Here is a 15326-nt window from a genome sequence, read left to right as displayed (position 1 = left end):
TTTCAGATGAAATGTGAGCTGGCAGCGTCTACGGACGAATTGGAAAATTTGTCAGTAACGTTGAAAGAGGCGACATTATCTTGCAATATGGTGAAACAATTGCTTAAAATTCATACAGCCTTGGACATGTCGCAGAATGTTAACAGTGGGAAAATTCTTGAGACGGCTCAACAGTTGAAAACCGTGGAAGAAGATCTGATAAGAGATAACACTTTTGGTTTAGAGTGCCTTGACATATTTGAAGGAATCAAGAAAGAGCTAGTGTTTGAACGATCCAAACACTCATTCAATACAGTTAAACTGTGGTTGCAGAGCGTAAGTTGGGACGAAACCATTATTGAAAACTGTAGGATTGTGACGCTCTCTTTAGCGACTAATGTTGACAAGCAAGAACTATTGGAGGCCTTATTTTATTACGATTTGTTGTCAATGGAAATGAATAAATTTGGTGGACGGTTATTTCGCGATGTGTTGTGCCCGATTATATCTAAAGTTACCCGAGTGGATTTCAAGGACAAGTCTACTTTAGCGTTAAGAATAGATCTGAGTGGAAGAGCACCTCCTTGTATTGATGTGCTCAATAATCTAACTATTGTGTTAAACTTTTTAAGTTTGCAATTAAATCTCAAAGTTGATGATGAAACGAGTTTCATTTCTGAGTTGAACAAGCAGATTAGTGCTGAATTTATTAGCTACTTAATAAAGAATTGCCTTTCTTTAACAGTGCCTAAAAAACGTGATGAGTTAGAAGCCTATAAAGTACTAGTAGAAGATATCACAGCTTTTGAAGTGTTCCTGAAAGATATAGGTAAGCATATAAAAATAGCTCATTCTCTCAAATAGTTTAATCAAAAAATTGTCTATAAGCTTTACATATACAATACCATACAGTGATAAACCTGCTATGGAATTATCTCACATGTAAAACTCTTTAAAGCAATTTAAATGTGGAACTGTTCTAGTAACAATTTAATGCGCATAATAAGAAAAGTATTTGTAACAAGAGCTGTATATAATGTTCTCAAACCATTAAAAACCGGAGACCATGGGTAAAACACCAAAGTTTGAGAACAGTGTTATCTGTGTATATCTGTTACAGTGCCTCATTAAACTGACTCAGAATTGTATTACAACAACGTATTTTATATGTTTTCAAACTTTTAGAAGTGGTATAACTGTAATGGCAATTGTTTCAGAATGTATGTAATTTTTGGTGTTAAGAAGAGAATTGTCAGAAGTATTTGTAAATAAAATACCCTGAATCAATGTAAACCTATTTTTTTTATATCGAAATGTTATCTTGTATTTATGTGTTTTAAAGTTGTATACTAAATAAATATGATAATATCCATGATGATTGTAATATAAGACATAGAAAGGTAGATATAGATAACCAGACTAAATAAATGACAGACTCTAATGGCAGAGACTAAAAACTATTTAGTAGTTTTCTTTAACATTTATAACATAGAAATCACTCTTACTAGATTAACATTGCCATAACGTCTGCAAGAAAACATTATATAAATAGTTTTAAATGAATTCCTTTAAATCTCTCGAAGGGCATCCTTCTGTTACAGAAATAAATTTCACCATTTTTTTGTATACACTATATTAACCAGCTGTATAACTCCTATTTGGTTTAAAACTAACTTTAAAAGTTGACTTTAATTAATGTAATTGTGTATTTTTAATACAATACACCACGTTTTTTTTTTTTTTTTTTTTTTTTTTTTTTTTTTTTTTTTTGTACGTTGTACTTTTTCAGAGAGACAACAACTTAGTTGATATAAAAAGTTATAAATGGAATTCACAATTAAGAATGTTTGTTGCTTAATGATGTCATTATGGTTCTATTGAATGTAGACCATAAATAAATAGTATGTAAATGGGAATAATTTGGTTTTATCTTTTTTATGTATAGTTTTCTTGATATTTGTCAACATTTTACATTGAGGGTAGTAATTAGACAATTGAATATTATTGTTAATCATAAGTTAATGCAATAACCTGCTCATCTTTTACATGTATCAATCGCTGATTTGATAAATTTACTATAAGAAAGTAGCATTGAGGCTGTCTGATAAGTGAAATTATAATATGCTATTTAATTGTTGTAAGCATATAAAAAATATTAATGTACTGACACTTATAAGAAATTCAGTTCTTAATTGTAAACAATAGGCTGCATTTTTACAGTTAAGGTGGATGGGAAATACAAATGCAACAGGAAAGTTAGAACTGTGTATATGGCAGTTAAGAGAGCCAATAGACAATTAACAAACTGTCCACATCACCAGTCATGCTTGTGGACAAATTTATCCGAAGAGCAAGCCAGAAGTTACTTTTTAATACTTTGATGGCCACCACTCCCAGCTGCCCTGGTCAGTAATATCATGCTATGGTAAGGGCGTTCAGTAGTATCATTTCATACCAAATCATATGTCAGTTTGATGAAAACTGTCATGTCAATTGAAATGACCCATCCTCCCATTTAATTCTTCAAACTTTGGGTACAACCACTCAAAATAATGAGCAACTACATAAGTTGTGCCTAAGCATCTAAGAGGAATTGAGGAGGAAACACGTAGTATAGGAAATTTATTTATCAATTCCTGCTTTGTTAAAGTAGAGTTTCTTGTGAGTGTGCTGTTATTTTTCACTTTTGTTAGGCATGTAATCGTGCTTCGCCTTCCTGTTTTGATCCTTTAGTAAGCACATTTTATTTTTATCTAAGCGTAATTGCTTCTTCTCTTCTGTTTCATCAGCAAGCTTCTCCTCTTGTTCTATACATTTCAAAGAGAACAGTAAAATCAACAAACAATATATGCTAGTTTACATCAGCTTTATTCATACCAGCTGAACACAGATTATTAATATTTCATTTGTATATTAATGACACGTAAAAAGGGCTCACTATACCCGCAATGGCCTCCACTTGGGTAGACTGGGTATATAGTGTTGAGTAACAGTGCTGGGACTAAATCATCACCAATGATTCAAGACCAGCAGTCATCTACCCTACCTTCAATAGATATAGATCATCAGTGAGCAAGCGGACCTCTTCATTGATCTCCCAGCAACAGTGAACAAGTTTTGTTTAGAGATCACTGACTCCCATCTGTTGATTTGACCTTTGTAGCTACCTGAGCTCCGGCAGGGACGCGGACCCTACTCACTCATCATGTAAAACCGTTTTACATTTTAATATTCAGGGTTTGACACAACAACAAAAATTATAAAAATGTCATCACTTCAATGTTTTCTTAGAAATTCTGAAGAACAAACCTTATTCAATATGCTTAACTGAACACTGGTTCAGGGATTCCAATTATTTTCTTTTAAATAACATTGTAAATTACAAAATACTTTCATGTTTCCCACACAAAAAGCTCATTAGAGGTGGGGTTTTTGTTGTGGTGGGGGAGCGGGAGCCTGCAGAGCCAGTGAAAATTTTTAGTGATATCTAAATTGAGAGGGTGGTTGAGTATACTGCTGTTTGTATTAAGAGTATTCAGCCTTTTTTTGTAATATGTATCTATAGGCTACCTAAGAATGACAAAGCTACTTTATATACATTTTTTCTATCTTAGATCTCAGCAGAGCATTCAAGAAATTTAATAATGCAAAAATATGTCTAGCTGTTAATTTCAATATCAACATCCTGATTGAAGACGACATAAAAGTTCAGTTTATTGATTTAATGAGTAGATACTGTCTGCTGCATCCTAATTTCCACACTCCAATCTGTATCATTGTGTATTTTAAAACCTGCTTGGACAATATTTTTACCAATATACCGCCCCATTCATGTAGTACTCTTGAAACTGGTCTTTCAGACCATCTTGCCATTGTGTTGACGTATTTAGTTTTCAGGATGGGGGACTGGGTCACCGCCCTTATACAACTTTATAACTTGAGACTGGGTCACAAGTTATAAAAGTTATGACCACTGTTTAGATGAATGTCGTCTTCCCAGCTTTCCCCCCTCATGAGTTGCAAGGCACAACTTCCTCAGAAAGGCCCTAAAAGTTGAATGACTAATGCTATCTGCATTTCAAGAGAGTGAAAGGGGGAGCTACATAAGAGGAGTAAGTGGTGCAAAGAGCAAGATTTTATTTCTTATGTTAAAAAATAGAAAGCCATCTTTAAAAAGTGTGTAAAAGCAAAAAGTCTAGAAGTAATAATGGTTATATTTCAAAAAATAAAGTAAAAACTGTTTGGGAGGTTGTGGTAAGGATGAGTGAAAGGAAGGAATATAAAGTATAGGTTGAGAAAATTTTTGTAAATTAAGTTGTCATTTCAAGCAAAAAAGACATTACCAATATTCTGAATGAATACTTTTGTAATATCACTAGTATCTTAAATCTCAAACCATGTTCTACAGATGCCTTAAAACTAATTACAAATAGCCTTAAGATAGATAACACATTGACAAGTTTTCAACTGACATCAGAGAAAGAGAGAGGTTCTATAAGTAATAAGATCTCCTGAACCTAAAAAACTGCTGGAACCTAAAAACTATCTGCTTAAAAACTTTCCCATATATTAAATAAGCCTTTAACTTCACTTATAAATAGCTCACTTCAGTAAAGTATTTTTCTAGATCTCCGTAAGTTCTCAATTATTAAAGCCGTTCAAAAAAAGAACAACATATACATCTTGGATAATCTAAGATCCATCTCTCTGCTGTCAGTATTTTGAAACGTTTTTGAGAAAATTGTTTTTACAGATTTTTCGACTTTCTTTAACACATAAGAACTATTGTCACAGTTTCAATTTGGTTTTCACAAGGGCAAAAGCACAGCTGATGCAATTGTTGAATTTTTGGATCTTGTTGTGGGTGCTGTGGATGGGTTGCAGTTCACTGTCGGGGCCTTCTGTAACCCATCCAAGGCGCTTGACTCAGTCAGCATTGAGATCCTTGTTGAGAAGCTGAGATATTATGGAGTAGATAGGACCGCACTTGGCTGGCTGACCTCCTTTTTGACAAACAGAGAACAGAAAGTAGTGGTGAATCCATGGGGGGAGAGTGGCTATCACAAAATGATTTCAGGTGTTCCTCAGGGCTCAATACTGGGTCCTCTTCTGTTCTTCTTCTACTGAAATGATCTTCCTAATTTAACATCCAAGGTGCAGGTTCTGATGATGTATGCAGATTGATAACCTACATTGAAGGTTTTAACCCTAATAACCTAATAAGGTTCATCTGTCATGGATGCTGACTGAAACCCTTGACTGACTGAATACTTGTTGCGATGTATGTGGTCTGAAACCGAAGCCTTAAAAAAAAAATATTACCATCTAAAGTACAGTACAAGCCCACAATGTGATTTGTCATATTAGCCTCCTCATTTCAACATGTTAGTTTCTACCAAATTCATTGGTCTTAAAATTGACTCTACTCTTTCTTGGCATCAGCAGGTCAATTCTTTATTCCCACGCCTCAGTAAAACTTATTTTACATTGCTGACTTTATCTTCATCTCCATCTCTTGATTGCTCAGTCATGAGACAAGTTCACTTTGCGTACTTCCATTCACTCATCTCGTATGGCATCATTTTTTGAGGAAATTCTATGGAAGCACTGAGGATCTACAAAATGCAGAAGAGAGTTATTAGACTTCTTTGTGGTTTAGAATCAGGGGAAACCTGTAAGCAACAATTAAAAAACTCAAATCACACTACTATAGATTTTTTTAAGGGAATCACCATCTTTATCAACCAGAAATACTAACATCTTGCAATATCCTATCCACAGAACCACATTTTTGTAAAATCTCCACACTATATTTGTTTAAAAACTCATAATAATTGCCCAGACCAACTAGAACACGAGTCGTGTCAGAAGGTTCAGAAAGCCTGCTGCTGAATTTCTTCTCCAAAACTGCTCCTACAGCCTCTCTGAGTATCTCAGTCATCATAGTCTGGACATATGATAGAAAGTGTGTACAAATTTTCCTCAGCTGGAAGCTTAACCCTGGCTCAAACTTTAAATTTTGTTTTGTTATCGTTTGTATGATGTTTTGGTATTTTTACAGTTTTATGTGGCAAACTCATATTTTTTTAGTTCTTAATGCACGTGACTGTACATTTTTTTTGTAGCTGTTAAATTTGTACTCCTTAGTTTTAGCTCATGTAATAAAAAATATTGGAATATATCCATTTATAAATCTGGAATACATTATATGTAATTAACATGTAAATTTAAAACTACACTAGCAGATATAAAACGTGAATTGTATGATTCATAATGTGTATTCTATCTCATTCTAGGTGTGACATTATCAATAATTTACTGCTTATTGTTCACCCTTTTATTCAGTGAGAGGTAAGATGTAGCCTAGATAAAATCATATAGGTAGGGTACCAGACATAAAATCAGGGATTCCTGTAACCGATAACCTGTCTAAAATGAATAGTTTTTGGTCATATGAAGATATAAATCTAATTATTATGTCTACTAACCAATATCAAACAAATCTTCTCAAAGTTTACTTTTTGTTTAGGCTTGTAACATTTTAATTTTATTCTTGTAGGAATTAATATTCATAATTTTTTAATTAGTTTTAACATTCAAAGGTAGGGGGGGGGGGGTTAGGGGTGATATATTACTTCTAGTACATCATGAGAGTGATAATATGTAAATTTGACTGAGTGCCACAAGGCACATTGCTTGGCCCTTTTTTATTTTGTCTTTTCAAAAATGATTATTCCACTTTTATCAATGATGACAATACTATAATGTATGCAGACGATACAACTCTTCTGTTTGCATATAACACATCACATGGATTAGTAGCAAACATTTTATCTTCAACAGGCAAAGCACTCTAATACTGCTTTCAAAATGACTTGGCTATAAATCCATAAAAAACCACACTATATATAGATTTTAGTAGAAGACATGAACAAATACCAATTATTCCCGATATTACAACAGAAAACAATCAAAACTTCTGGGGCTGATAATTGATGCTAACCTTTCTTGGGCAGATCATATTAACGCATTGACCAAAAAAATTCTCATCTGGTATATTCTTCGTTAGAAGAATGATGTGGATAGGAGGCCTGAAACTAGCAAAGACAGCTTACTATGCAATGTAGAATCTCATATTAGATATGAGTTAATTTCTTGGGGTGAAACATATGAGGCCAACCGTAACAAAATCTTGGTTCTCCAGAAAAAAGCTGTTAGAACACTTGTGGCCTAGGCCCCAAAGATAGCTGCAGAGAAGCCATCAAATTACTTAAGCTTATAACAGTGACATCACTTTACATACTTGCAGTTGTCATTTACACCACCAAGCAGCTGGACCTGAGCATGAAGGCATACACATCCCTACTACACTAGGAGAGCAACTGACTATAGTAGTTTTTGAGCAGGCTTAAAAACTTAGTACTTTTTCTAAATGATCATTATAAATCAGCAGTCTCACCAAAATACCGTGATGAGTAATTATGCATTATATTGTAAAAACAAATAAACAGTACAGACTGGAAGTAAACAGAAGCTAATAAGGCCTTCAACGTCCACACTATCAGGTCATCCTCCAACATGTTGTAAAGCGGCCTGGGATATTATAAACTCACACAGACCTAAGAAGCCATATGCTTCCTGCTCAGAAAGTCCCGACAACATAAACAATTTCTTCATAGAGGCTGTTGAAGAGATAGTGACAAACCTTCCAGAGATGGACTTTAACCCTCTGTATATTGCGAATAGGCCTAAGCCTATATTAGACCACTGGTTAGAGGTGCGGCCACTAGATATTATAAAAATAGTAAATAGGCTAAAGAACTCTAGAAGCCCGGATATCTATGGTGTTCCTTGCTTTTGTTTTGAAAGCGGTGATCCATGAAGTAGCAAACCCTCTATCAGTAGTAATAAACAAGTGTCTTAGTCGAGGTATCTTTCCAGATGCTTTGAAGATTGCACGCACAGTCCCCATCTACAAGAAAGGAAATCCTGAGGAACTGGTGAATTAGAGGCCAGTTTCAATTCTGCCAGTGGTTGTCTAAGGTCATGGAGTCAATAATGAAAAAACAGTTGGTTGATTTTTTTTGAGTCCAACAATCTGCTCAGCAATACCCAACATGGCTTCAGAAGTGGACGTTCTACAACCACTGCCTTATTATCCATAGCATCAAAGATAATGGAAGCTTTCGAGGCTGGCGAATCAATGGCTCTTGCGCTCTGTGATCTGAGCCGAGCATTCGATTGTGTGCCGCATAAGATACTACTTAGCAAGCTAATTCCTATGGGATCGAAGGAACAGTTCACAAAACTATTTCCAGCTATCTCGAAAATAGACAACAGAGGGTATCGCTTGGTGGGGCTACTTCAGGAAGTAGAGAAGTCAGGCATGGAGTGCCACAAGGTTCCATCCTGGGACCTTTGCTCTTCTTAATTCTTGTGAATGATTTAAGACTGGGAGGCAGGGCAGTGCTGTTTGCAGATGAGACACTACGCTCCTGTCCAGAGGAAAGCTGATACACTCCGTGCTTCAGGAAGCCGAGGACTTGTTAGCAGATGCCAAGAGGTGGTTCACCACAATCAAACTAAAAATTAAACGAAGAAAAAAACACAACTGATATTCTGTACTCTAAAATATGGAGATGTCATAGAGGACTGTGATGAGGCCGTTAAATTACTTACTCGGTTTCTGGCTGGAACCCGAAGTTAAATTGGAATTGCCACATAGACAAAGTCTGCACAAAAACTCTCCAGGGTTATCTTCTTGCTGAGTAAACTGAGAAACGTGGGGTACCAGAGCGGTGCCTGGTAACGGTGTACCACGCACTTTTTCACAGCCACCTAGCCTGTGGTATTCTGCTTTGGGGCCATGCATCAGCATGCAGCAGAATACTTGTTCTCCAAAAGAAGGCGCTACGCATCATTACATCTTCAGACCATCTGGAGCATTGTAGGTCTATTTTCAAACGCCTCAGGGTATTAACGGTTTCAAGGCCAATATGTAATGAACTCGCTTATATACATAAAGGAGAATGAATCACTGTTTGGGAGAAGACAAGATGTCCATGGCTACAACACCCGCCATGCAAAAGGCCTAAACACCCTAAAATGTAGACTTTCAAAATCGTTGAACAGTTTTCCAATAGCAGCGGTCAAACTATACAACAGCCTACCGGAAAGCATCAGAAATATGAACACTATTAAGTTCAAGGAAGCCATATGGTCCAGACTTACAAGTAGACCTATCTATGCACTCAAGGAACTTGAAGATGACCCACTGTTCTAGTCCTGCCACCATAAACCTTTGTAAATAGTGTATATAGTTTTAAATACTTGACAAAATTGTTCTGAACAAATTGCAAACAGTTTTTAAACAAAATTGACACAGTCTATCTGGTTTTATATCAGTCAAAGACGAAGACATCAAGTATCAAGTAAGTAGTCCTCCTATTCATTACACAATACAATTTAGCAAAAAAACCTTCCTACTTCAGGCGCAAAACCATCAATGCACTGTCACAAAACCTCAAGGACAAGAGAAGAAACAAATTGAAAAATAAATTACAGAACTGCCTATTCGAGCGCCCCATATACTCAATGAAGGAGTACTTTGAGTCTTTATAAAAAAAGACACAAAATTATAATAAACAAAAAATTGTAAAGCAAGATTACAACTTTTTGACACCACTGTATTTCTTAATGAAATAGCAAATAAAGAATGTTGTCTATGATAACTTTTTAACAATATGGTAGGAAACACCATGTTCTGACACCTCCGATTTTGCGGACAGATTGTATATTGTATTGTTGCATCTGATACTTGGAGATTATTAATTGTATACACATAAAGGAAATGAAAAGTGATTTTCAGGACACTAGAGATTATAACCAATGCAATGGCATTCTTCAAGGCAATTTTTTTAAGCCAATCTCTAAGTCAGATTCATGGATTTTTCATTTGATTACATTTATACGCTTTATATAATATATATATATATATTTTTCCGTGATCTTTTGAAGGTGGAATCTGTTGTGATATATATATATATATATATATATATATATATATATATAGGCTATACATACATACTTAGATATATTTTTCACAAGTTACTGTGATAGAAGGAAGGAGCCAGGTTACTCCTTCAGCTAATTTTGAATGATCGTTAATCCTTTTATGAACTAGATATGAAAGTCAATGACAGGGCTCAGTAGAGAAGAGCTGTGCCAGATACCTCTAGAAGTTAATGCTTGTTCTACTCATGTTATGATGTCACTCATTGTAGAGCAAAACAAATTTTGTATTTATGGGTGCTTGGCCACTTGTAAATAGACATGGTTTTATTCATTGTAATTAATGCTTAATGGGCTTTGTTAGTGTAACTCTTTATGTTGGTAATATCATTTTATTTCAAAAACAATATGCTTTGTTTGAAGTTTGTTTTTGACAATGGAAGAATTGTGAAGGAAACAGTTTTTTTTCCGGACATTCGCCTTCGTTCAGTGATACAAAAAATCAGTAACTCTACGTTTCGAGATCTGCGATCTGATCTCTTCTTCACGTAAATAACCAACCTAACACATAAATACAAACTAGGTTAAAATAAACAAATCATACCAGAGTGTTGTAACACATGTGAGTCAGGAATCACAACCACCATTTTGTGTGTCAACTTCACTAGCTCTAAAGCATGCACTTAATAAATAACTGCACACATCACTAATCGACATATCACTGAATCATGATAAATGTCTGGGAAAATCCTGTTTCCTTCAAAATTAATATGATACGAGGGGGTACCCAAAAAAAAACCGGAATTATTTTATAAAAATTATATATTATCAAATTTTTTACAATACGACCTTATCTCCTTCAAAATAATCTCCATTACAACTAATACACTTGTCCAAACGGTATTTCCATTGATCAAAACATTTTTTGTAGTCATCTTTAGAAATGGCTGCAAGCTCGAGCTTCGTTTTTTTTTTCTTAACCTCTTTAACGCTGTCAAATCGTTGACCTTTCAAGCCTCTTTTCATGTGTGGAAATAAAAAAAAGTCGCATGGAGCGAGGTCAGGCGAGTAAGGTGAAGAAGGCGACTTCCATTGGCTTGACTGTTGCTTCGTTTCTGGGTCATAACCATAGCACCATGACTCATCACCAGTAATTACCTTTTCCAGAAAATCGGGATCATTTTCGAGATGTTCTTTCAGAAGGCGGCAAGTTTCAACTCGATGTGCCTTTTGATGGTCAGTCAGAAGTCGAGGAACAAATTTGGCAGCAACCCTTTTCAGTCCTAAATCTCCTGTTAAAATTTGCTGAACCGAGCTCCAAGTTAACCCACTACTCTCTGATAGTTCCTCAATTGTCTGTCGACGGTCGGTGAGCACAAGTTCACGAATTTTCTCAACATTTTCGTCCGTTCGAGAGGTTGATGGACGTCCAGAACGAGGTTTGTCTTCAATCGACATGTCGCCATTTTTAAATCGAGCGAACCACTCGTAGACCTGAGTTTTCCCCATAGCATCATGTTTGTAAGCTGTATTCAACATTAAAATAGTTTCTGCAGCATTTTTACCAAGTAAAAAACAAAATTTCACAGCTGCACGTTGTTCACTTAAACTTGCCATGACAAAAAACGAAACAAGAACAAAACAGGGTTAGCGAAAACAGTCACTACGAACGAACAGAATGCACTAGGACAACGGAACTGGGGTCACTGAGCTCGCAATGGGTTGCGCGACACACGCCTAGCGGCAGGAATGTGTACTACACGCTGCCGGCTGCCAGCAATACAATTCCGGTTACTTTTGGGTACCCCCTCGTATTTTCAATATGGACATTTTAAAATGATTCTTTTGTTTGTTATAAACAGTCGAATCTAACAAAATTATGTTTCTGCCATTATTGTACATTTATACTTAGGTTAATAAAATATAAGGTTTGGAGTGGTAAAGTTACTAGCCAGTGATAACAGTGGTGCATTTCATCCCAAGGCAGGCCTGCTGATGTTATATTCCAAAGTAGTACACTTGTGTTACTTAATATGACTGTATTTGATACATTCTGCTATTATAGTTCTCTTGCAATAATTTGAATCAGGTCTTAATGTTTTACTGCTATATTATTAGTTCCTTAACCTCACAGGGAAAAGTTAAGCTTGGAAAGACATATAGTGAGTAACTGGAGGGGTTGTATCCACTTGGGTGTATGTTTGCATTACTACTGCAGCTCGAAACTGTTGCTGTAATTACTTAAAATCGTCATGTAATAAGAAAACATATTACTTTCAATAATTTTATTTTGTGCTGGTTTCTAGGCTTCATCAGTGAAGATGATAAATCTATTGCTGAGTATTCGACCAATGTAGAGGAGTTGTTCGCCATAAAAACTTGTGAGGCATACCTTGCAGCTGCTCGTAACATCATGAAAAAGGATATTCATGACATCAAACAAGTCGGTCCGGTGAGTGAAGGATTAGATTTTAGAACTTCTAACCCTATTTCATGTTTCTAATGTTTAGGATTTCATTAACAATATAATGTTAACAACTACAATTTTCACCATTTGTTACAAAACTGTGATAAAATAATACTTACGCACTAAAACTAAACACTGGAATAGGCTACTATATAAGTTTCTCATATCATTGTTTGTGGTTGATCAATAAACATCCCAATAACAAGGATGGCATTAAGTTCTATTTCAATCAATTTTGTATTTTAATGGAATTTTGTAGAAAAAAGGATCTTAAAGCCAAGTTTCTTGTTGTAGGTGACTTTAATTTTAACATGCTCAAACAAAGTAAATTATAAAGCTGATTTACTTAATACACTAAGTTCATGTTATTTATTTTTAAATTTTGATAAATCAACTGGAGTAATGAAACATTCTAGTACCTGTATTGACAACATTCTAACCAGCTTCGATCCGCATCTATGTAATGCATTCACCCTCGATACAGGTTTTTTTCTGATCATTCTTCTCTGCTTCTAGTTCTTATAAATTATAAAACGACCCTAACATGTAACACGGCTTATAACTTTATATCCAAGAAAGGAATAATTCCCAAGAAAATATTTTATAATTTACATCATATCTTTCAAATGAAAACTGGCATGCTGTCTATGATATTCAAAATAACAATCCCAACGAGATATATAAGATATCCTTGCAAATGTTTATATATAGTTTTGATCACGCTTTCAACTTTTCCTCCCAAAAGAAATTTGCCATCAGTTGACAAAGGATGGGTCACAGCTGGTTTGCGAGTGTCAGCGGCTAGGAAGAGGGAACTGCGCATGCAATGTAAAAACTCTAGCGATGCTATTTTCAAAGCTTATGTTGCAAATTATAAACGCATTTATAAAAAGTGTGTTAGTACTGCAAAAATTAACCACAATAGTTTAAAAATCAGAAACTCAGCAAATAAAAGTAAAACTGCTTTGAATATTGTAAAACAAGAAACAGTGACCGTAGATGTTCTGTGATCTTTCAAAGGTGTTCGAGTGTGTCCAACATAGAATATTGTTAAAAAAAATTGCATTTTTACGGTGTCCGAGATGGTGCATTGGGATGGCTAAAATCACATCTCACTGGCCGCAGACAAAATGTGACTCTTGAGAACGGGATTTCTTCTAAGAAATATGAAACAATTAGTTTAGGGGTACCCCAGAGCTCTATCTTGGGACCACTATTATTTTTTATTTATATCAATGATTTCCTAGTGAATATAAAAAACTATGTCGATGATACTACTGCTCTCATTTCTAATCATGACAAAAATCACATTGAACAGGCTTATTTCTCAGGATTTCTTCCAAATGAATAATTGTTTCAAAGCAAATGGTCTTTTACTCAACACTGGAAAAACTCAGTCATTTTTCACCCTAATTATAGCAATAGTTCTAAATCTGGCATCTTCCTTGATGCAAAATTTAACGTAATGCATTATTTAGGAGTTCACATTGATGGAGTCTTAATTGGAGACAGCATATTCTTTCGTTATTGAATAAGCTTAATAAGGCATATTATCTGATTTCTTTTCTGTCTTCAAAAGTAGATACAAAAACACTGTTAACAGTTTTCTATGCATATTCCTACCTAACGTATGGCATTGAATTCTGGGGTGATTCAGTTGAAGTAAACAAGCTTTTCATAATTTTAAAAAAATCCGTAAAATAAACCGTATTTAGTATGACCCATCCTTCAAGTCCAGTTTTAGACTTGAAATTGCTTATTCATCCATCAATTTATATATACCAGACACTCATTATGATAAAAAAAAAACCTAGCAAATTTCAATTCATTCTAAATATACATAATTATTCCACCAGACACAATAGTACTCTTATTTATCCTTTACACAAAACGCAAGCCTTTGAGAAATTGCCTGAGTATTGAGAAATTCATTTGCATCATTTATGTCAAATTAGAGAATTGTTTGGAGGTTTTTAAGAATAAAGTGAAGGGCTATTTGCTTGAAAAGTGTTTCTACAGTGTAAATGAAATCTTGACTGAAAAGCAATAAGTTTTTAGTAATTATTTAAATTGTGTATCTTTTTTCATGTTGTGTTGTAGATGTTTTCTGTTTTGCTGTCTATTTTTAGATATAATGCTTAGTGTTTAATATTTTGTGTTTAAATCTTATTACTATAAATTATGTTATTAAATTTATACGAGTTATATTTTATTTATACTAATGCTTAATGTTCAATGTTTTATGTTCGAATTTCATCCTATATGTCTTATTTATACAATTTATATTAATTTATTTACATTTTAATTTAACCTAAGTATTTAGCCTAAGGTAATTAATTACTTACTGTACATGGTGTTATGTGAAAAAAATGTTTCTGTTTCAATTCGTTAGCCTAAGATATACTGTGGTAGATAAACAGAAAGAAAGATAATTTTGTTAGTCTTTTTAAGTGATGACAAAATACGTAAAATTTCTTGCATATAGTGCAAATCATTCAGACAGTTGGACTTTGCTAACCCCATGGAAGACACGTACCATCATCAAACTAAATGCTTATATAGAATCGAAGCTTAATGTATGTAACATTTAAAGTCTATAAAACATTTTTCCAACCACTGCTCTATATACTAATATACTAATGCTTTCTTAAAAATAAAAAGAATTGCTAAACTGAAATATTTTTCCCTTTTCTTGTCGTTTAGCTTCCTCACCAAAACAATTTATTGTATTTGAAAGAATAATAGGAGTTCCGACAAGTAACATTGTTAAATTACAAAATGTATTACACCATGTTTAGAGGATTGAGATTTACCCTCTTCCTCAGTTGTTAAAAACTTAATACTTGAACATGTACTTAAAACCTACAAC

The 15326-nt window shown here is 34.4% G+C and overlaps 1 protein-coding gene across 1 annotated transcript in view; it reads left to right on the top strand.

Annotated features, from left to right (window-relative positions):
• The window catches only part of LOC124365071 (centromere/kinetochore protein zw10 homolog), a 47007-nt gene that overhangs the window by 8881 nt on the left and 22800 nt on the right, over positions 1 to 15326 (top strand). The window contains exons 3-4 of the mRNA XM_046820995.1: positions 7 to 808; positions 12297 to 12442. Of these exons, the coding sequence (XP_046676951.1) occupies positions 7 to 808; positions 12297 to 12442 (948 nt within the window). The remainder of the gene's footprint in view (positions 1 to 6; positions 809 to 12296; positions 12443 to 15326) is intronic.

Source organism: Homalodisca vitripennis, chromosome 6, assembly GCF_021130785.1.
Source record: "Homalodisca vitripennis isolate AUS2020 chromosome 6, UT_GWSS_2.1, whole genome shotgun sequence".
Lineage (NCBI taxonomy): Eukaryota > Metazoa > Arthropoda > Insecta > Hemiptera > Cicadellidae > Homalodisca > Homalodisca vitripennis.
This window is presented reverse-complemented; position numbering and strand designations above follow the sequence as displayed.